This window comes from Equus quagga, chromosome 13, assembly GCF_021613505.1.
Source record: "Equus quagga isolate Etosha38 chromosome 13, UCLA_HA_Equagga_1.0, whole genome shotgun sequence".
NCBI lineage: Eukaryota > Metazoa > Chordata > Mammalia > Perissodactyla > Equidae > Equus > Equus quagga.
Window position 1 is genome coordinate 90,108,910 of NC_060279.1, and position 23,765 is coordinate 90,132,674.

The following is a 23,765-nucleotide window of genomic DNA, read 5'->3' on the forward strand; positions in this document are numbered from 1 at the left end:
GCCCTGGGGAAAATTTATGCCCCTGCCCCCATTCCCTGCCATTCATTCCTTCATTCCTGAAACCTCCACATCTCAGGCTCTACTGGGAACTGGGAACTGTATCCGCGGGATGGGCTGGGTTATGCGGCAGAAACAAACCACCCCCGCATCTCAGCGGCCTCACGCGACGAAGGTTTAAATCCACCTGCCAATGTCATTGGTCTGTTTCGGGTCAGCTCAGGTCTCTGCTCCACGTCATCCTTGTGACCCAGGCCGATGGAGCGGCCCCTGTGTGGAGTGTTGCCAGTCTCTTTGGTGCTGGGAATGAGAGAAGATGGCAAAGTGTCAATGACTCTTCAAGCTTCTACTGGAAACAGTTCCCATCACTTCCACTCGCATTTATTGGCCAACGCAGGTCGTTTGACCAGGCTTGACTTCAAAGAGAGAGGGGAAGTACCATGTTCCTGTGTATCTGGAAGGAGAGAGGGAAGGCATATACTTTTGGATGGCCCTAATGCCTGCCATAGGGTCTCAGAGATAAAGCAGACTCTGTCCCTTTCCAGCTGTGTGTGGGAGTGAGAGGGAGACCACTGTGGGTGACTCTTTCCTGTCCTTGAGTCATGCCGAATGCCCGGTCAAAATTTAATCCAACCACATCCAAACAGATAAGCCATCATCCACTTTCCTAATCCAGGGAGGAAATACTTTTTAAAATTTTTATTTTTTCGAGGAAGATTAGCCCTGAGCTAACTACTGCCAGTCCTCCTCTTTTTGCTGAGGAAGACTGGCCCTGAGCTAACATCCGTGCCCATCTTCCTCTACCTTATATATGGGACACCTACCACAGCATGGCTTGACAAGCGGTGCCATTTCCACGGCCAGGATCCGAACCGGCGAACCCCGGGCCCCCGAAGCAGAACATGCGCACTTAACCGCTGCACCACCGGGCCGGCCCCATTTTCCCACTAACTTGACAAATATCTATTGAGTATGTATCATACATTATACCAGGTTCTGGGGACAGAACAGTGAATGAGACACTTAAAAACTGGTATTTCAGGAAGGAGCTGGAAATGGCGGCTCCCCTGGGCTGCGGCTTCTGCAAGGGAAGCTGCCATTCCTGTTTCCTCCCTTGGGAGCTGGTGTGGAGCTGAGTCTTGACCACTGGCCCTATCTGCGTCCAGAGTGACTTCCTCCTCTTTCTCTCCACAGACAGGAAAGCGAGCACAGCAGACCCAGGCCCTCGGATCTCCCCCTCCCCAAAGTGGTCGCACAAACCACGATAGTAGGAGGGGTTCAGGTGAACCCCGACTCTCGGATACACTGAACAGACACTCCTCTGCCATCCTTTGGTCCGGGGGCTGGGCTTGCCATTTATAGATGGTCAGCCCTGTGGTAACAAGCCCAGAGTACGTCTGGGGCCACTTACAGAGAATCAAACCCAGAATCCACTTGGCTTCCAAGCGAGGCAGCATTTCCCCTGAGGTCAGTCACGTTCCTGTCAGCCCAGGGTGGAGAGAGGGATGGAGGATGCAGGCCTGCTGGCCCAAGGCTGTAGCTAGGAGACAGAGTGGCTCCCTGACACCTGCTTTGAGGGGAGGTGACTTTTGTGGTGGTGAGGGTGTTGGTGGTGGTGGTGACTTTGTTGATAACGGTGATACGGTGGTTTTGGTGGTGTCGGTGTGATGCTGCCCATAACGGGAATGGTGAGGGTGATGGTGAAGGCGGTGGCTTTGATGACAGTGGTGTTGATGGACGAGATAGTGATGGTGATGCTGGTGGTGACAGAGAACAGGATGTGGTGACGGCGATAATGATGGCGCTGGTGATGGTGCTGGTGACAGTGTTGATGACGGTGATGCTCACGGTGCCGTTGGTTGTCCCCTCAACACAGACTCCGTTGCCATCTCAGATTCATCTTGTTACATATGAAAACTTGCGTTTTTAAGCCTGACCTCTGGAATGCCATTCATTTACATTAAATAATATAAGAAAAGAGCAGACTAGCACAGCTCGATCTTATTGGCAAAAATGGAGAAAGGATCGAATTAAATTATACTCAATAGCAGTGAAATTTGGGGCATTTAGTGATTTCTTTCCTCCAAGAGTGAGGCAGAAACCGGCACTGCCGCATCCAAGCTGTGTGGCCTTGGACAAGTGTCTTCAACTCTCTGAGCCCAGTTCCTCAGCTTGAAATCACAGCTGGGAGTGGAGGCAGCCTGACCGTGGTGGGGAAATATCACTGGGGGAGTGGTCTAGGTGCCAACACTTTCTCCATCAGAATCTTTGGCAGCTGAAAAAAAAAAAAGTGGGATAATCTGGGACAGTGGAAGTCACTATCCTGGATTATCAGTGGAGACTCAATCGAGGCAGGAAATCAATTTAAGAAGCTCTGCCCAGCATTTAAAAACAGGAATAGGGTAGAATAAACATTCTGTGGGACGGGGTGGTAGGTGGTGAGACTATTCTGATGTGAAATGATTTCTTACCGTGCATCACGGTCAGAAACCTTCGGAAGCCGCTGGTCCACGGCCCCGGCTTCATGCACTGATTTCCAGACAAACCCGGTTAACACCCCGGATAGCGACTCCCTTGGAGACGCGGCCTCCGCTTCGCCCAAAGCAACGTGGGCGTCTCCGGGCGGCGGTCTTAGCAGGACTCGGCCGCCAGGTGGCGCGCGCGGCCCGCTGCCAGTGGGTTTTGCTCCATCCTCGACTCTGACGGTCCAAGCAGGTGGGTTATTTCTTGTCCCGCCTGGACCGCAGGATCCCGATTCCCGGGACTGGAAGCCCCGGCCACGAGTATAGCTCCCGGGGCGCCGCGCTGCAGGAGGGCTCGGCGGTCACGGAGGCGTGTGGCCACCCTAAGACCATCCATCCCTTCTTCCTTCCACAATGTTAATTAAATGCCTTTGTGTGCCCGACGAGGTCCCCGCCCCCAGAGCTCGCGTCCCGGCAGGGGAGAACAGAAGAGAACTCAGATTCAGGACCCGGTTAGCACAGGGAGGCCTCTAAGAGCCAAGTCTCTGGTGCAGGACAACCCGGCGTGGAATCCCACCTGGCCCCCAGCCTGCTGTGTGACCTTGGGCAGCTTGCTTAGCTTCTCCGTGCTCAGTTTCCTCTGCTATAAAATGGGAATAATAGTCCCCCACTTCATAGGTTCATTGTGAGCATTAAAGGAGTTAATATTTGTAAACCTCTTAAAAGGGGCTTGGTGTATGTTTGTTAAACCAATTGTTAAAAATTCTCCTTTTACAGCTGTAGGAACTGAGGACCATGGGAATGGGGGTGGAGAGGCAGGGGATCCCCAAAGCCCTATTTTTGCCCCCTCGGGAGTTGAGTCGAGGGATTCTGACTCCTAGCTGGGGTCTTTTTCCTCTGCATGGTCCTCCCTGGGGATAGGAGTGGACATGGCTCCCTTGGCATGGTCCGGGGCTGACGGGAAGGGCCCGCAGGCACCCAGATTCTGGGATGAAGCAGTGATTCTGTGAAAGGCAGGCGGTGGGGCTGGGGAGACAGGGTCAAGCTGGATAGATCCTGACATCACAGAGTGAGTGTCTTGCCCCCAGCGCTTCCCAAAACACCAAAAGCTGAACTTACTGGAGCTTTTGGGTGTCACACAGCTGTGGGCACCCGAGAGGACTTGTGACGTTTCTTTTTCTCTCTTTCCCTCTTTTTCTCTCCTTTTCTTCCTCCACAGGTTCAGGAAGGTATAATTTACAGACTGTAAAGCGCTCTCATTGTCAGTGTACAATTCTATGATTTTTCATAAATTTACAGAATCGTGCAGTCATCACCACAGCCCGGTTTTAGATCATTTCCACGATCCCAAAAACTTCCCTCTCGTCAGTTTGCAGTCAATTCCTGGCCCCACCTCCAACCCCCGGCAACGAACGATCTGCCTGCTGCCTCGCCAGATTTGGTTCTTCCGGAAATTCCATAGAAATGGAATCATACAATCCTCTTCTGTCTCAAATACTTTTCTATTGAACATCTGCAAGTCGTACAACCCAGCCATTCCACTTCACGAGTGACGTACAGATATCCAGCAGGAAACCGATCGAAATTGGTGTTAGCAGCAATGTCTGCAGTGTCTACAGGGAGGTAACATAATGAGGGTCTCCTAAATGAATTTAACTAAACGGACCCACAGGACAGCGAGAATGAAAGCGCGAAAGCTACCTGCCGCCTCCCTGGGTTACTCTTTCTTTCTCTGAAAGAAGCAAGACACAAAGAAATCTTCAATTTGTAGCATAAAGATCAGCAGAAACAGGAAATATGGCATTCGGGGATTTACGCATAGGCAGTCAGCATAGAGAGCAAGGGAATGAAGAATCTGAAATGCGAGATAGTGGCTCCCTCTTGGGAACTGGGGGGCTGCACTGATGACACGAATTGCTTGACACTTAATGATGAACCGTTTATGGGCCTGGCTGGTGGGTACGTGGTGATCACTTATTGACTTTTAACTGTGTGTGGACATTTTCATACACTTTTGGGTATCCATATTTCTCAATATTTTTTTTTTTAAAGATTGGCACCTGAGCTAACATCTGTTGCCAATCTTTTGTTTTTCTTCTTATTCTCAAAGCCCCCCCCCGGCCACCCCCAGTGCATAGTTGTATATTCTAGTTGTAGGTCCTTCTGGTTGTGCTATTATATTTCCCAATTTTTAAAAGACTGAAAGGAAAAGGAAAAAAATAGGGATAGACAGAGCCATGCCTTTATCTATCTGTCTTCTCCACAACAAAGTGGATATGATGAAGTAAAGCCTTGGTTTATTCTTTGTTTTAGACCAGAGGTCAGTAAAAGATAGCCTGTAGGCCAAATGAGGCTCGTAAGCTAAGAATGGTTTTACATTTTTATTTTATTCATTTGTTTGTTTATTTTTGGCGAGGAAGACTGGCCCTGAGCTAACATCTGTTGCCAATCTTCCTCCTTTCTTCTTTTTTCTTCCCAAAGCCCCGGTACCCAGTTGTATATTCTAGTTGTGAGTGCCTCTGGTTGTGCTATGTGGGACGCCACCTCAGCATGGCTTGATGAGCGGTGCCATGTCCGCGCTGAGGATCTGAACCAGCGAAACCCCGGGCCGCCAGAGTGGAGCACGTGAACTTAACCGCTCAGCCACAGGGCCGGCCCCGGTTTTACACTTTTAAATGGCTGGAAAAAATCAAAACAAGATTATCTCATGATATGTGAAAATTATGTGAAATTCAAATTTCAGTGTCCATAAATAAATTTCATTGGGATGCAGCCACATCCATTTGCTCGTACGTGTATGGCTGCCTTGTGCTCTAATGGCAGAGTGGGCAGCGCAGACAGGGACCTCGTGGCCCACAGAGAATAAAGTATTCACTCTTTGGCCCTTTACAGAAAAAGTGTGCTGACCCGATTTAGACCCAGAGTCCACAGTCCATGGCCTGCAGGAGATGCTCAGGAAACTACGTCTGGTTAATAATAAGACAGTGTCGAAAGCCATAAAAATTTAGCATTGAAGGTTTTCTTTTGGTCAGTTAATAAGCTTGGTGTTTCACCTATGTGCTGTGGTGGACAGAAGAATGGCCCCTGAAGATATCCACGCCCTGATCTCCAGAGCCTGTGAATATCTTACCTTGCACGGCAAATGGGAATTAAGGTTGTAGATGGATTTAAGGGTGCTAATCAGCTGATTTTGAGAAGGTGGATGATCCTGGATTACCCAGGTGGGCCCAACGTAGTCACAAGCATCTTTATATATGGAAGTGGAAGGACTCGTACAGAAGAGTTAGGATCAGAGGGATGTGATCTGAGGACTCAACCATGGTTGCTGGTTTTGAAGATGGAGGAAGGGGCCATGAGCCAAGGAACGCAGGTGGCTCCAGAAGCTGGAAAAGGCAAGAACATGGATTTTTCTCCTCGAGCTTCCAGAAAGGAATGCAGCCTGTGGACACCTTGATTCTGGCCCGGGGGGACCCCTTTTGGACTTCTGACCGCTAGAGATGTAAGATAACAAACATGTGTTATTTAAAGCCGCTACATATGTGGAAACTTGTTACAGCAGCAACAGGAAACTAATACATGTCCTGAACTCTGAAGGTGACAATGAAAACACCCATTGCTTCGAAACTCAGAAGAAGCCATTTTACAATGGCAAGTTTCCTTACATGCTGTGTTTCAGCTTCCTCATTTATAAAAAGGAGATGTTCATGGGCTGGCCCAGTGGTGCAGTGGTTAAGTTTGCATATTCTACTGTGGCAGCCCGGGGTTCGCCGGTTCGGATCCCGGGTGTGGACATGGCACCACTTGGCAAGCCATGCTGTGGCAGGTGTCCCACATATAAAGTAGAGGAAGATGGGCACGGATGTTAGCTCAGGGCCAGTCTCCCTCAGCAAAAAGAGAAGGATTGGCAGCAGATGTTAGCTCAGGACTGATCTTCCTCAAAAAAAAAAATAAGTTAATTTTTTTTTTTAAAAAGGGGATGTTCAAAGTGTTTCTCCGTGGAGTGCTGGTCATAAATGAGGTGATACCTGCAAAGACTTGCTCATGGTGAGGGACACAGAAATTTTCACCCTTATTACAGGAATGAACCCCAAAAAATCATTGTTGGTAGAAAAGATGGTGAAAACATAGACTAGAAAGAAAACTCACCTGTTAATAAAGAAAATGCCCAAACTCCTATGCATCTAATAACACTGTCTCCAAACACATTAAGTAAGAATTAACAAGGCTCTAAGACTTTGATAATCCACTTCCAGAGTGGGCTGTTATATTATGAACTTGCTCAGTAAATGATGGAACAGGAGTCAAAAATCTTACAATCAAGAGATTGTAAAGGTGCTGGCCCAGTGGCATAGTGGTTAAGTTCACGAGCTCCCCTTCAGTGGCCCAGGGTTTGTGGGTTCGGATCCTGGGTGTGGACCTACACACCACTCATCAAGCCACACTGTGGTGGCGTCCCACATACAAAATGGAGGAAGATTGGCACAGACGTTAGCTCAGGGACAATCTTCCTTACCAAAGGAAAGAAAAAAAAGAGAGAAAGAGAAAGATTGTAAAAACACTCAAGAAGCTTAACCATTCAGACATGTACTGAATGCTGAACCCACCCCAAATCAAAGAAATGAATAGTACTTTGAAACACACAAGAGGCAGTTATAAAAAAACTGGCCACATACTAGGGTTAGCATTTAGCACTTCACTGAGTCATAAACATCTCCCCTAAAATGCTTTCTAATCAAACTATGGGTTTGCTTCATGTAATAAGTCCAGAAATACAGTCTATTGCAGCCATGGACACCAAAACACATGCCACTGGGGAGTGAGAAATCTCGTATTTTGAGGGTTGTGTTATTGATACCATGACCTTCATTCCAATGATCCTAAAATTGCTTGTGCTAATTCAGGGAATTTCATCCAGTTTCCAGAGAGCAACAAGGAAGGAGAGCAAGGGGAACTCGGTTAAGAGAAAAAGAGTGACAAACCATCCCCCGATCTCCAACAGCTCACTAGGAATCCAAACCAGTGAATTCTGCCGTCCTCGTTGGCCAGGGGTATAAGCTCTGCCCACCATCGGTTATGAGAAAAACTGGGAAATGTGTTCAAAAACATCAAACAGCATTGTGGCCAGCCTGGTGGCACAGTGGTTAAGTGCAAACATTCTGCTTTGGTGGCCAAGGGTTCACCGGTTTGGATCCTGGGTGCGGACATGCCACCATTTGGCAAGCCATGCTGTGGCAGGCGTCCCACATATAAAGTAGAGGAAGATGGGCATGGATGTTAGCTCAGGGCCAGTCTTCCTCAGCAAAAAGAGGAGGATTGGCAGCAGTTAGCTCAGGGCTAATCTTCCTCACAAAGACCCCACAAAACATTAAACAGCATTAACTCTGGGAAAACAAACCTAGGTACCTTTAGTAAAGAGGAGAAGAATGGATATGGCCGGGCAGTTGACAGAATCAGCCATGAGCCCAAAATGAAAGTCAGAATAAGTAGCCCACATCAGCAACATGAAGACCACTGACTCTGACCACAACACGGTTGAATCACGACTGATAACAGCAAACGGACAAAAATGGTATCGCAGAGCACACCAAATCTAAATTAAATGTGGCTCAAACAGGGCTTCAAGTTGGTGGGACGACATGTATGTAAGTGAATTGCACTGAAGCTACTACGTACAAAATTCACATGGCAGAGTTTTCAGGGCACACAGAGGGGCAGTTCACCGTCTTACAGGATTTTATTAGAAAAGAATATGAGAATTCAGGAAAGACTTTCCCATGGACCTTACCTCATTGAGCTCCCTCCCCATATATCCTCCTTCTGCACTCAGTATTTTGAGAAAATTAGTGAAGCTTTTCCCACATTCCTTTCATTCGCCGGGCTTCTCTCAACTGTGAGTCTTCAGATGGATTTTAAATCCTGAAGAATGAGCGAAGGCTCTTCCACACTCCTCACATTTATAGGGTTTCTCCCCAGTGTGAATCCTTATATGCTCAGTAAGATTTGAGGATTTACTGAAGGCTTTCCCACATTCCTTACATTCGAAGGACTGCTTCATGATGTGCTTTCTGACATGCTTATTAAGGTGCAAGGAATATCTGAAGGCTTTCCCACATTTCTTACATTCATAGGGTTTCTCTCCGGTGTGAATTTCCATGTGTCTTCTAAGGAATGACTGATAAACGAAGGCTTTCCTGCAGTTGTGACATCTATAGCTTTTCTCTCTAGTCCCACTTCTCCTGTGCTGATCAGAGCTTGGAATGGGGGCAAAGGTTGTTCCACATCGATTATTCTCATTATTTGCCTGTGCCATATAAGACCGCATCTGCGCAGCACAGATCGAGTCATTTTGGAAAGTGCTTTCACATTGGTCAGACTCATAAGTTTTCTCTTTAATGTGACTTCTGTGTGCCCAAAGGGAAAACTCTTGGCTAAAAACTCTTCTAAACGGATCCCACTCACGAATGTCCACCCCCACGTAAGTTTTATGATGCATGTGAAGCACATTGCTCTGATTGCCAATCCATGTGTTTGATTTTGGAGTCCTCACACATGGAATGAATGGAATGCTCTGCCTCCAGACTCTATCGTATTCATCGTTTTTATAAATTTTTTGATTACTGGTTAAGACAGAATTTTGTTTCAAAATACTCGAACCACATTGTGGGATATATCGTCTTGTGGAATCTCCCTGTGAAGGCACAAGCTTTGAGCTAGGTTTAGAATTGTCCCGCATGTCACAATATTCACAGGCTCCAGCTGGAGACCCGTCTCTCTCTCGGGCAACAGCAACTTGCTTCAATTTCTGCCCCCTCTGCTGGCGCGGCTCCTCTGTTTTGTGGCATTTCCAGTCTTCTCCTAATGTGGGGGTCCGGGAATTGTTGCTCATGAGACATACTCTGTTCACTTCATGAAATGTCTTTTTAGCAAGAGTGTCCCGCTGAGGGATGGAGTCTCTGGTTTTATGTTGAGTCACCCAATCTGAAATAAAGTGGCACAAAAGTTACGTTCTTGGTTGAAAGGAAAGGTGGGCGGGAGATGATAAAAATCCCTGTATGGGATTGCCTTGTAGATTTCCAAGTAGCTTGCCCATTGTGCAAATGTCCATGTGGATTTCTTTTCAAATGTTCACTTGACATATGGGAGGCAACTGTGAAAAGGAGGAAGGAAGACTGAGCAAGCAGAGGAAGCCATTAAGGACTTGGGCCATGTCAGGAGACTGACTCTGGTAAGGACAGGGGCTCAGTATGGATGGCATGCTGCTAAGAAATGGTTCTGCAGAGACTGAGGGTATGATCGAGAATGCCAAGTGGAAAAGAATTGGACAAAGAATCTGTAATGGACTGAATTCGTGTCCCCCCCCCCCCCAAATTCCTGTGTTGCAGCTTTAACCCCCAGTGTGACGGCATTTGCAGGTGGGGCCTTCAGGAGGTAACCAGGCTCAGATGAAGTCATGAGGGTGGATCTCCCATGATGGGATCTGTGTCCTTATAAGAAGAGGAAGAGACACCAGGGCTTTCCCTCTCTCTCGGCCATGGGAGGACACAATGAGAAGGTGGCCGCCTGCAAATCAGGAAGACAGCTCTCATTAGGACCCAAATCTGCCGGCACCTTCATCCTGGGCTTTCCAGCCTCCAGAACTGTGAGAAATAAATGTTTGTTGTCTAAGCCACTCAGTCTACTGTGTTCTGTCATAGCAGCCTAAACAGACTAAGACAGAGTCCATGAGCCTTTTTTTTTTGAGGAAGATTAGCCCTGTGCTAACATCTGCTGCCAATCCTCCTCTTTTTTGCTGAGGAAGACTGGCCCTGAGCTCACATCCGTGCCCATCTTCCTCTACTGTATATGTGGAACGCCTGCCACAGCATGGCTTGCCAAGCAGTGGGTAGGTCCACACCCGGGATCTGAACCAGCGAACCCCAAGCTGCCAAAGTGGAACTTGCAAACTTAACTGCTGCACCACAGGCCGGCCCCTCATGTGCCATTTTAAAGATGAAGGGGGACAAGTCTTTCTCTGGGGAAAAAAAGGGAAGATATGAGAAGACAGATGAAAGTCAAAAAGCTCTATGTACCTGAAGAAGCTCACATATAGAGGAGCCTCAGCTTTCCTCAGATCAAATGGATTCTTTTTAAAAAATTGAGGTGAAACCCCCAGAATATAAAATTAACCATTTTACAGTGTACAATTCAGTGGCATTCAGTACATTCATCGTGTTGTACAACCATCATCTCTGTCTAGTTCCAGGATATTTTCATCGCCCCAAAAGGAAACCTCGTACCCATGAAGTGGTCACTCCCCATTCTCGCTTCCCTCCGTCCCCTGGCAACCACTAATCTGCTTTCTGTCTCTATGGATCCAGCTGTGCTGGATATTTCATAGAAATGGAATCATATAATATGTGGCCTTTCCTGTCAGGCTTCTTCCACTTAACATAATGCCATTGAGGTTCATCCTCACTGCAACATGCATCAGAGCTTCATTCCTTTTCATGGGTGACTAATATTCCATTTTTGGGCTATACCACATTTTGCGTCTCTGCTCATCTCCTGATGGACACTGGGTTTGTTTTCACCTTGGTGACCGTGAATAGTGCTGCTATGAACACAGGTGCACCTGTATCTTTTTGGACACCTGTTTTCAATTCCTTGGGGTATACACCTAGGGGTGGAATTGCTTGGTTACATAATAAATCTATGTTTAAATTTTTAAGGAACTGCCAACCTGCTTCCCACAAGGGATGGCGTGAATTCTCAGTCAACATTTCCACGTTGTTTGTAAAATCCTTCCTCCTAAGGATTCATATCTGCCTGGCACTCAGGGGCACACGTGCCCAGGGAAAATCCCCCAGACCCACTTCTTGCTCCAAAGGGGAGATCAGATGGGGTTTGCCTACTTGAGATTCTGGTCCCGGGGAAATGGGGGAGTGCATGATGTAAGGCAACGGGGCCAGGACTTTCCATAAAATGGGTGCATGCTTTGGTTTGCATAGATTCTGGAGCAAAGCAAACAGGAATACAGAGCAACAACTCGGTCCCTCCGTTTTCCTCATGCATGCGCTGAAACGCTCTGTGCTCTGTGCTCACCCACTTAAGGATGCCCACAGGCTGTCAATCATGAAGAGCATCAAAGAGCAATGCGCCAGACAGTTTCCAGTTTCAAGGCAGAAACACTACGTCCACCACGTGGGGGCGGCAGCCGTTCTCTGGAATGGAACAGTCCCGTTCCCGTTTCTCAGCGCCCCTCCTGGAACCTGACTCGCACCCCTCGCGTCGGCGACGCAGCGCAGGAGGGGGCGTCCTTACCCACGGAGGCCAGGTTCCTGCAGTTCTCCAGCATCACATCTCTGTAGAGCGTCCTCTGCGCAGGGTCCAGCAGCGCCCACTCCTCCTTGGTGAAGTTCACAGCCACGTCCAGGAAGGTCACCGGGTCCTAAGACAACACACCGTTTTGGCTCAGCGGGGCGCTGTTGGGAGTCGCTCCCCAAGACATGCTGAAATCCTACCCCCCAGGGCCTGCAAACGTGACCTGATTTGGAAATGGGGCCTTTGCAGATGTAAACCAGTTAAGATGAGGTCAGACAGGGAGTAGGGGGGGCCCTAGCCCAATGACTGGGGTCTTCACAAGAGGCAGACATCCGGACACAGACACATGGAGGGAAGAACATCTCTCGACGAAAGTGGACACTGGAGGGATGTTATCTACAAGCCAAGGAACGAACGCCAAGGAGAGGCCATTGCAAGTTGTGTATGAAATCGTCCCGCCTCTAAATTGAAGGCAAATTAGGCACAATTTACCAAGGTTTGATATGCATTCATCCCTGATGCATTGGCATTCCAAAAATACCGTGCAAAGGTGCCTGGACCCGATTCCAGTGTGTGTAGGCTTCCCCACACGTGTGTGTGTGTATGTGTGTGTGTGTGTATGTGTGTGTAGGCTTCCTCACACCAACAAGCACCTGCTTGTGTCTGAGAATTCAACTCAACTGTGCCATCATCCACCCAGAGACAGAATCAGATTCCTCAGGAAGGGGCCGCAGTCCCACAAAAACGCCCTCCACTTCAGAGCCAGTCACGAGCTCAGGTTGTTCCCTGAGCTTCTGACCCACTGACTACAAACTGGAGGTCCCCACGACTCCCCCCAACTCAGGATGCCGACGGCAAGGCCATGTTGTTCCCTGTGCTTCCGTCCGACTGGCTGTAAATCAGGGGTCCCCACGGCCCCTCTCCGGGTTTGATTAATTTGCTAGAACGGGACACAGCACTCAAGAAAAGCTGTTGACTCACTTGATAACTGATTTGTTACGAAGGATATTAAAGAATCAACAGCCAGATGAAAAGATACATAGGGTGAGGCACAGAACAGAGGAGCTTCTGTCCTTGTGGAGCTTGGGGACCAGCCTGGTGACATGTGGAAGCATTCCTGCTCCACAACATGGAAACTCGATGAAAAAGGAGCGATGAGCTGTCCTTTGGGGTTTTTGTGGAGGTTTCATTACGCAGTCGTGACTGACTGAGTCATTGGCCACTGGCAATCTATCGAACTTCAAGCCTCCTCCCCTTCCTGGAAATCAGAGGATGGGACTGAAAGTTCCAGACCTCTGATCACACGGCTGGTTCTCCTGGCAATGAGTCCCCACGTCATTAACATAAGAAGAAACACCATCGTCACTCTCAACCCTTAGGAAATGCCAAGGGTTTTGGGAGCTGTGAGCCAGAAACAGGGACAAAGACCAAATAGAGATTTATTACAGAATCCACAATATCACATACGCTGGCCAAAAAGTCAAGTGATATATATACGCACATAATTATTCATTGAAGGTTATTTATAACAGCAAAAGACTGGAACTCACCCCAAATGTTCAACAATGGGGGCTGCTTAAAAAACCATGACGCATCCATGAATGAAGAACTGCACAGACGTAGATAAAAACGAGTAAGCTCTCTTATATATGGATATAAGTGATAGCATGTGGTCTCCAGGTCATAGTTTATATTTTAAGTGAAACTAAAAAAAGGGCAGAGAGGGCTGGCCCGGTGGTGCAGTGGTTAAGTGCGCACATTCTGCTTCGGCAGCCCGGGGCTCACGGGTTCACATCCCGGGTGTGGACATGGCACCACTTGGCAAGCAATGCTGTGGTAGGCGTCTCACATACAAAGTAGAGGAAGATGGGCACGGATGTGAGCTCAGGGCCGGTCTTCCTCAGCAAAAAGAGGAGGATTGGCAGCAGATGTTAGCTCAGGGCTAATCTTCCTCAAAAAAAAAAAAAAAATTCCAACAAAAAAAAAGGCAAAGAGTACATATTGCAAACCACAGACTTTTTTTTTTAATCAGTGAGATGTAGGGGAGGAAGAAATTTTCCTCTACCCTCTAGGTTCTTCTGGCAGGTCTAAGAATTAAATCAACAAGAGATAGATTAATATGAGAATATAAAATTTCATTTTGTATGTACAGGAAACCCACATACGTGAGAAGGTCACTGACAGAAAGGTAAAGTGGCGTGCACATGCCATTCTGAGCTAAGGAATGGGATGGGGCCTGGGGCGTCAGAGGGACAATAAGCAGGGAAATGTTCCCTAACTCTAGGTTTGTCCTGCTATACAGATGGGTCATTCTGGTGTTAAGTTATTTCTGGTAATAACTCTTATTATGGGCAAGACTCTCAATTTAAATTCTTTAAGGGAGAGGTCAAAGTTTCTGCAGCCTGCGGGGTCTTGATTTCCTTTTAGCCCAAAATATTTCACGTGCCAAAGTGGCGCCTCTTGGTGAGGCCTGTTCTGAACCCCTTCAGAGCAACAGGGCGAGGAGAAGGAAAGAAGTAAGACTCGTTTAAATATAACCTTGTCATCCAGATTTTAACTGGGAACCATGTAATGTTTACATATTCAAAAATAAAGAAAGCAATCTGAAAATGGAAATACTGAAATAAACAAAGCTAAGGGTATATCAAGCTGGCGGGTTAATGACCTGGAGTCAAAAGTTAATTTGACGTCCTTACTGTGTCATATTCTATTGTACACAAAGAAGGAAAATCGCACCTCTCACCAGGTGGCTTTACTGCTAAAAGTAATATTGGCGCCGTTTCTTAGAAATATTTTATGCGCATTGCAGGATCAGGCAAAGGGGTTATGTTAATGTTGTTAGGAAGCAAGGTTTTTAGTCTACGAAGAAAGATTTAAATATAAAATAAAGTAAAAAAAGTCGGGTTTCTAATAAAATGTCAGCATAAACACGCCCACACACACATCCACACCTGCCAGTCTATGCAGACAAAATGCTTAGACGAATTAACAAGCAGGAGGCGAGGGGAAACAGCTGATCCAGGAACGGAAATATAAAATGAGTCAGCCAGAAGCCAGAGCCACTGTCCTGGACCGTGTGAAGAGGATGCTGCACGAGTGTTCCAATGGCCCAATTTAGGATATCCTGAACCACAATATTGCAATGGATTGAAATACACTGAATACTAAAAATACATGAACTCAGAGTGATGCTCAGAAAAGAGCAAACCAAAGCAGGGGGAAAAAGCATTTCCCACCATTGGACGCAGCCTGCATCCTTATCTGGAAACTTGGTTTCTGAATAAGGCAGAATTAAATCTTCCCTCTGACTTTCTAGCAGGAACGTTATTTAAGAGGAACTGAATAGCCCTTGCTGATAACAGAAAACTTTACAGAATTCCGGCTAAAAACCCAGAAGCAATGATTGCATATAAAAACCACCATCTTGCAACCCAAATGAAATAATTGATTCAAAAACCAAACAGGAATGGATGCTAAGACACGGAGGGGAAAAAGGGAAGGGGCCGTGGTTATCTGCAGAGTAGGAAGACATTCCTTTGCTCGGTACTCGCTGGATGATCACAACTTTAAGAAGTGACAACGGAGCTGTCTCCCCATCTGAAACCAGTGATGGATTTTGGCTTCACCCACACCGGGGCAAGAGCCATTATATTTTCACCAATGTGATGTATTAGGAAGCACACACCACTTGAGACGCACCGCTGCAAAAACGTTCACCCTATTCAAACCATGCCCTGAGGTCTAACTTTCAACCGCACGCGGGAGCAATCACACAGATCCACAACTGGGACCTTCTACTGTGCCGACCAGTGACTTCAACCTGCCAATGTCAGGAACAAGAAGGAGGTGAAGGGCCGGCCCAGTGGTGCAGTGGTTAAGTGCGCACGTTCCGCTTTGGCAGCCCGGGGTTCACTGGTTCGGATCCCGGGTGTGGACATGGCACCGCTTGGCAAGCCATGCTGTGGTAGGCGTCCCACATATAAAGTAGAGGAAGATGGGCACGCATGTTAGCTCAGGGCCAGTCTTTCTCAGCAAAAAGAGGAGGATTGGCGGCAGTTAGCTCAGGGCTAATCTTCCTCAAAAAAAAAAAAAAAAGATTTTATACAGAAAATCTGAATATCCCCAAACCTACTATACCCAGTAATCTTACTCTAAGATATATATTGTGGAGTTGTCTTTTCAAAACTTAGCAAGCATAAGAATCACCTGGGATCCTGTCAAATGCAGTGTCTCATTCACTAGGTCTGTGGAGGAGCCCAAGAGAGGAAGTTTCTAGCAGGTTCTCAGTGGATGCCCATTTTGCTGGACAAAGTGGATGGCACTTTGACCAGCCAAGTTGGAGAGAAAGCTCTTCCACCTGAAACCAGGACACCTGGACACGTATGATCACAGCAGTTCAGTCTCACCAACGACAAAGGTGGGAACAATTCTGCCATCCCAGACAACAGAGGGAGAGACTCAATGACGCAGCCGTGAGCCTGAGGGATCCCAGGTGAGAACTACAGGCCGGCGAGTGTCTGTTTTTAGGGGAGACTTGCTGAGGTACAAGGGGTGATGTGCTCAAGTGGCTCAGCAAGAAAACGTGTGTATGAATGCATACACGTGAACACACGTGTGCACACAGACAAACAAGGCAGGGAGCTATGTGAACACAGGTGAACCCACATTCTCACATACGGAGCAAACAAGGCAACAGTGTGCATATACATAGAGCAAACAAAGCAAAATATAAAAAATTTGCAAATTGTTGTGATTACCTAGGTATACATTCTTATTATTATCAATTTTCACTGCAGGTCTGAAAGTGCTTAAAATATAAATTTGGGGAGAAAAAAGGGAAAATCAAGAGAATGGTTAACAGTGTCACTGAATTAAGAGCCACAAACTGCAAGAGAAGCAAAAATTTTATTTGGGATCAAAGAATGGAAATTCAGGGAGCACAGATTTAGGTGGAAACCCAAATAGCGCCCTGATAGGGATTAAAAGTCAGGGGCTTTTAAAGGCAAAGAGAAGAGGTTGTATTACAAAGAATTTTTTTTTGGTGAGGAAGATTGGCCCTGAGCTAATAGCTTGCCAATCTTCCTCTGTTTTGTATGTGGGACACTGCCACAGCATAGCTTGATAAGCAGTGTGTAGGTCCATGCCCAGGATTTGAAACCATGAACCCTGGACCACCAAAGTGGAGCCATGCTGTGGTAGGCATCCCACATATAAAGTAGAGGAAGATGGGCACGGATGTTAGCTCAGGGCCAGTCTTCCTCAGCAAAAAGAGGAGGATTGGCAGCAGTTAGCTCAGGGCTAATCTTCCTCAAAAAAAAAAAAAAAAAGATTCTATACAGAAAATCTGAATATCCCCAAACCTACTATACCCAGTAATCTTACTCTAAGATATATATTGTGGAGTTGTCTTTTCAAAACTTAGCAAGCATAAGAATCACCTGGGATCCTGTCAAATGCAGACTCGCATTCGCTAGGTCTGGGGAGGAGCCCGAGAGAGGAAATTTCTAGCAGGTTCCCAGTGGATGCCCATTTTGTTGGACAAAGTGGATGGCACTTTGACCAGCCAAGTTGGAGAGAAAGCACCTGTAAGCACCACACTGCTGGGCTGGCCCCTACAAAGAATTTTAACTGGAGTCAGAGGCAGAGAGCTAGTCTTGGCTAAACATTGATTGACCATTGATTCCATCTTTAGAAAGTCCATGATCCTCAGTCTCTGTGATGAAGATGTTAGTTCTCCTGCTGAATTCTCAGACAATTGCTTGTAAAACAATTGCCCTTTTGGCCCAGTCAAAGCTTCAAGACAGCAAGGCAATTTCTCTGGAAAGGCAGCTCTGACTCCATTTGAAATGGCTCTGCTATAGTCAGTTTTAGCAACAGAAAATTCAAGACAGCGATTAACCCCGAGAGGAAGAAGGCAATGGGGTCAGAAGGAGCACACTACCTCGAACCAGCACAAGTGGTTGATTCCTTAATCTGGGGACTTACATATTTATTATATTATTTAAAAAGTTCTACTTATAACTTTTATGTGCTCTTGTCTTTATGAAATTTTTCCTAAAGTCACATATTATACAACTTGGATTAAAACAATGTTATTATATTTACTCTATCATGTAATCTTACAGCCAATCCATTCTTGGTTTTAAAAAGCTGAGTAGCACAAAAGAGCTTTCTAAACATTTGTGTTAAATTATGGAAAGTGTCAAACATACACAATACAGAGAGGATGAAAGAAAAGAAAGCCCTCGTCTGCCACTGACCCAGTTTCCACAAACAGCCTCGTATCATCTTCCTATCTCCCTCCATTTCCCTTCTCCTACTGTTTTATTGTAAAGAAAACTCCAGATATCATAGCATTTCATTCTTAACTACTGTCACTCTAGCTCTCTAAAGCATGAGGGATCTTTTAAAATGTGATGACAACATTATCACACCCAGAAATACCAGCAGTAATGCCACTAAAGAATCAACTATCTAGTCAGTCTACAAAACAAGACCCACGTGTTGCATTTGGTCACTTAAGTCTTTTAAAATCTGCAACAATGACCTTTTATATTAGCAGTGGGAGAGTGTACAATGACCTCATTTTCATGAAATAAAGGGAAAATAAGTGTGGAAAATAGTAAAAGAAATCTCAACGAAGTTCGAGTTGGCAAGACCTGTAGGGGGAGCTCTCAAGCCCCATCATACCTCATCAATTACATCGAACAGGAGGAGACAGATGATTGCATCCTGCAGAGGAAGTAAAACTTCTTAGCTACTGAAGGAAGATTTCTTTCCCTACCTGGCAACAGCTTAGCCAATCGAAATGCTGCAGCTCAGCCAATGAGAAACACTGCAGCTCAGCCAATGAGAGACACTGCAGCTCAGCCAATGAGAAACATCACAGCTCAGCCAATGAGAACCTGTTGCCTCCTTGAACTGTTACTTTCCCTGAATGGATTTTCCTTTAGAATAGCCCCTCCCCCTCCCCCTTTTCCTCTGTAAAAGCAGCTCCTTTCCTTTGTTTGCTGGATTTGCCTGTGGTTCACCATAGCATGCACTTCCTGAATTGCAATTCTTTTGGGTTTTCCAAAATAAACTCATTTTGAGGGTAAAATAAGAGGCCAATTTGTTTGTAAGTTGATGTAAAGAACTCTGAAAAGATATGCAAGGATCTATAAAGTGGTTACTTCTGGGCGGCCAGGAGTTGTAAACAGAGTGAACTAAGGCAAGATGGAGGAAGGACTTAAAGGTTTGCCCTGATCATTTCAATTTTTAAGCACACCGATTTATTATAGACACATTCAAATAATAAATTATTAAATTAAACAGTTTAAATTTACAACTGAACTGATGAGTTTGACTTTTTTACATCGAAGTCAGGTTTCCAGCTAAAATAGGAATTCCTTCTATCTGAAAGGTTTCATGGCCTTTACATTCCAAATTCTCTAGGGGCACAAGCAACCTGCTGGAAGTCTAAATGTTCTTCCGGTTGGAAGTGTATTCCCACATCTTCTTAAATATACCGATTCCATTTCTTAAGAAATATGCTACTTTGGTAATAAAAAATTCAAATATTTTATGTTGCGTTCCCAGATCCTCTTGTATTCACTCCTCTGGACTTCACATTAACTCAGGTTTTCATAAAAAAGAAATGCGACACTCAAATAATATTCTAAGGCTGTTAAATGCGCGGGCAAACGAGAGATTATAGGCAACCTGCTCATTGTGAAATGAAATCCATCCTGCCATTCAACAGGGGAACATATCAGACTCGGATGACGCCAGGTGCAAAGTCATAAGGAAATTTTTTTCTTACTGTTTTCTTACTCATTACAAAACTTTGTTCTCTAAAAATCATAGCCTACCATAAGCGTTGCTGTTTGCCATCATATCAGTAAGGAACATCCCCCTCTGGCCTGGGGGATCTAAGTCACTCGGGCGAGAAGCTGACTCAGTCTGCACCTCGGGGGCAGAGCCTCAGATAAAGAGTGGGACGCCACATTCCACAGCTATCTTGACCTTGTAGTTCGACCCGATAATAACCTCTTTGCGCACGTCTCAACTTGAGCCTATCTAAATTTCATTTAAATTTACCCCGAACTCTGCCCTCTCCCCAATCCTAAATTGACCCCATCACTTCCTGGACTCGGCAGATTCCTCTGGCGTGCAATCTCCCTTCTTGCAAGAAACCAGCACAACTGGGGCCCCAGTTTCCTTCCTGGTGATCTCAGGCACATTAGCTTGGGGCAACGCGGAGAAAAGAAAAAGAATGCATGATTGTGAGTCAGCTCAGATAAGCAGGTACAAGGAAAACAGGCACATCTGGCAGGTGAGACGCATCCCCCCACCTGTGCCCTGAGCTTCCTGTGAACGAGACCTCACCGGAGTATACTGATGGCAAACACGCAATTTTTCAGACTGTGGGGTTTGATCTTGACCGCACCATGCCGCCACTCTCCCATCAATTTGTCCTTCCAGAAACGCCCTCCATCTACGGAGATCGCAGTTCACAAAAAGGAAGGATGTGCCCATCGAGCAGAACTCAAACCCCAAAACCCTCTCTTCAGAAGAGACCCCAGTGGCCAGCCTCTAAATCCGACCGTGCCCGGAGTTTCTCAGCTCACCCTCATCACACTGGACTCCAACACTTTTATGGATTCAAATAACACAACGCTGGCAACTGCAGCACGCGGACATCTCCTTGCCCACACCCAGGGACAGGGGCGTTTTGCAAGGTTGCAGCGCAGGGGGGTGGGGGAGCTTCTCCCTGGGGCAAGGTGAAGGGCGCATTTAGGGCTCAACACTTGGGGCCAGTCTTGGCTTCCCCTTTCGTCTGCTGGGGGAGAGAATCTGACTTTTGCAGACAGCTGCTCCCAACTCCCCGGAACCCGACCCCCTCCCGCCCACCCTTGGGGTGCATTTGTGCGACAACCCAGCACGCTTACCATTTCCCCAGCGCCGGCTTCTGGACGTGTCTGTGGATGGCGCAGCCCAAGAGCTCATTCCACGTGCTGGAGGGTTGCAGGGCTGCAGACAGGAGGGACGGAAGTGTTAAAAACAAACAAACAAATAAATAAATACAATAAAATAACGAGCCTCCCCAGGACGCAGCGACGACAGAGATTCGTTCTATGCAGGCATTTTGTACCTGCTTCCCGAACTTCTCCTCAAAACGAGCGGCTGAAGGGGTTAAGGGGAGGAGAAGGAGGAGCCTAGCAGGAAGCGGATCCCGGGAGCTGCGCCCAGGCCCGCCCCCGGAACCCAACCTCCCAGAGCCCAGGGTCTGACTCCACCCGCGCAGGTTCGTTTTTCCTGCAGAACTTTCTCTGCAGGCGCTCCTGATCCTTGGAGGCAGGGGGACATCCCAGCGTCTGCCGAACTCCCAGCCTGTGGCCCTCCCCGTCCCCTCCGCCCGCTGCACCGTTTCCAGGCTCCCGAGCTTGCAAACTCCCGCTCTGTGCAACCAACGCGCCTCCCTGCGGACTTTGTGCAACGTCCGGAGATAACAGTCACTTCACAAAGAAACGAAGCTTTTTCTCTGTGCTGTGAAAGGGCCGAAACGGACACGATGGAGGGTCCTCAGTTTCCCTCTTGGGCCCCTCTCCCTCTTTTCTTTCTGCTGCCTACCTCCCCCACCCAGTGAGCTTTGATTAGCCGATAAACGACAAGGCTTGCAAAAACGGTTCTCAGATAATACTGTTCTGACTGTTAAGGGATTGTACCAGCGACCCGCCTCAGCGAGGAGCAGCAATGACCTCCGACCGCAGGTTGCAGTTAAAGAGGACAGCTGCCTAAACCCAAACTGCCAGGACATGGACCCACTTCCCTCCCACCCTGTTAAAAAACCTTGACCCGCGTCACCTGGGGAGTCCCCTGATCTTCAGGTGCCCCGCTGTTTTGTTTGGGAGGGGGGCGCAAAATATGCTCAGAGACTGAGTTAGTCTTCGCCAGCAATTTATTTAACACGGGTTCCCTGCGGGAATCATCATAATTTCACAAGCCAATAGCACACAGGGTTTCTGTCTAATAAACCGATAAAGAAATATCCTCCAAACCAATGATAGATTAATCGCACTATGATTCCAGGCAAGCGGAGAGGACAGGAATAAAGCCTACATTCAGCTGAGATGTACCTTTGCTACAAGGTTGGTTGCGGGGAGAGCTGGTTTTGCAAAGTGGGAGCTGACATCCAGCTGCCGGCACAAAATAAAAGTCCCTTGTTGCTAGAGCACCCGTTGCTAGGCAACAAGGGCCTTTGTGTTGACAGCCGGGCTGATCTCCTCCCACGGGTGCTGCCCGGCTTTCACCGCTTTGGACCAGGAGCGCCTGGCCACGGCTGGAGCTAGTGCCGGTAGAGCAAAGAGCTGCCTAGACCAGATCGAAACTCGCGAATAATTCTCGCAAACTCTGAGCGTTTATGGTCTAAATGTCCCCTTGCCTCTTCCCATGTTTTTATTGCTAAGCCCCAGTGACGCCTGTCAGCAGGTGTGTTACTGCGGGCTTATCTGCAGCCACAGACGTGGACAACGACGTCCTGACACAGCGTATTTCATTCTTACATCAAAGCAACTTTACTCTTAACAGTAACTTCATTTTTGTCATAAACACGTGGATTTGCAATTGGATCAAACCAACGTGCAACATCCTCCAGGCACGTCCGCTGAGTAGTTTTTACCTCTGTGGACAGATTTTTGGGATCCCTCTCCCTGGTCTAACAGGAGAATCTAGCAAGCCACCTGCATCGGCTTTAAGTCGGTACAATAAAAATCCATGTTGTGCCGTGAAGCAGCCGCACGGGCCAGTTCAGCCTGAGTCAAATGACCTCGCAACCCCGCATCTCGCAACTGAAGACGCCAGCTGGAGAAATCGGCGACAGGGAAAGATAAAGGGTACCCAGCTCCCGCATCCCCAGCTGCCTTTCTTGGAGCCTGAAGGAGTCATTAAGGACCCTGGTCCTTGCCTCCCTCCACACATAGATAACGTCAGCATCACCGAGCTTGTTGGATGTATAACCAGGAAATTCTTGTTTATGTTATCTCTAATGTATAATCTAGAGAAAAACCAGATGTACTCTATCCCTTTTGACATATATGGAATTTAACTCCAAGTTTTTCCCCTCTTCCCTGCACGGGCACTGTTTGTAAAAGATATATAAGCTGCTCTTAAACCCACACGCTTCAGAGCAGTTCTCCAAGAGCACTCTTGACCTGTTTTCCAGGATGAACTCCTCACTTTGATTATTGTATAAATTCCTTTACTAATGTTATCTACACTCTTGATTTCACTGACACCTCTATTTGAGTCAATTGTAGAATTTCTTTTTTTGTGTGAGGGAGATTGTCGCTGAGCTAACATCTGTACCAATCTTCCTCTATTTTGTGTGGGATGCCACCACAGCGTGGCCTGATGGGGGTGCTAGGCCGGCGCCTGGATCCGAACCTGTGAACCTCAGGCTGCCGAAGTGGAGCACGAGAACTTAACCACCAGGCCACCAGGCCGGACCCTGTAGAATTTCTTTTTGACAGTCTCCAGCAAGATCTGATTTGCAGGTCTCCCCTCACCGTGGGGGGCAGGAAAGACTGAGGTCAGCCTCCCTAGGAAGGAAGGGCATGGAATGGACCCTTTCTGGTTAATTAAATCATTTATTTTTATGAAGTGTCTCCTCATTTCTAATAATGCAATGCCACCCTAAAGCTTACATTGTCTATTATTAATATATACCTAAACTTGTTTTTTTAAGAGACCATTTCTTTTAGAGCAGTTTAGGTTTTCAACAAAATTGAGAAGGAGGTACAGAGATTTCCCATATACCCCCTTCCCCCCACATGCATGGCCTTCCCCCTTATCAACATCACTCAACAGAATGGTACTTTTTGGTTTTTTTTTGAGGAAGATTAGCCCTGAGCTAACTGCTGCCAATACTCCTCTTTTTGCTGAGAAAGACTGGCCCTGAGCTAACAACCGTGCCCATCTTCCTCCACCTTATATGTGGGACGCCTACCACAGCATGGCTTGCCAAGT

General features: G+C 47.1%; 1 protein-coding gene across 4 annotated transcripts; it reads right to left on the bottom strand.

Moving 5' to 3' along the window:
• Positions 1 to 58: 58 nt before the first annotated feature.
• Positions 59 to 20,960, bottom strand: ZNF114 (zinc finger protein 114). Of its 4 annotated transcripts, XR_006891754.1 has the most exons (5): positions 20,893 to 20,960; positions 20,690 to 20,771; positions 11,760 to 11,886; positions 8,245 to 9,437; positions 59 to 297 (listed from the first exon to the last, which is right to left on the bottom strand). XR_006891754.1 is itself a non-coding variant. In XM_046684258.1 (4 exons), the coding sequence occupies exons 2-4, from the start codon at positions 20,690 to 20,692 to the stop codon at positions 8,344 to 8,346; spliced, it is 1,224 nt and encodes a 407-aa protein (XP_046540214.1). In that variant the 5' UTR covers positions 20,693 to 20,771; positions 20,893 to 20,960; the 3' UTR covers positions 7,851 to 8,343. The 4 variants fall into 4 exon arrangements, 3 of the variants coding, with proteins under 3 accessions (XP_046540214.1, XP_046540216.1, XP_046540215.1); XM_046684258.1 differs by lacking the exon at positions 59 to 297 and having other exon boundaries at positions 7,851 to 9,437; XM_046684260.1 differs by lacking the exon at positions 59 to 297 and having other exon boundaries at positions 7,851 to 9,606.
• Positions 20,961 to 23,765: the final 2,805 nt, after the last annotated feature.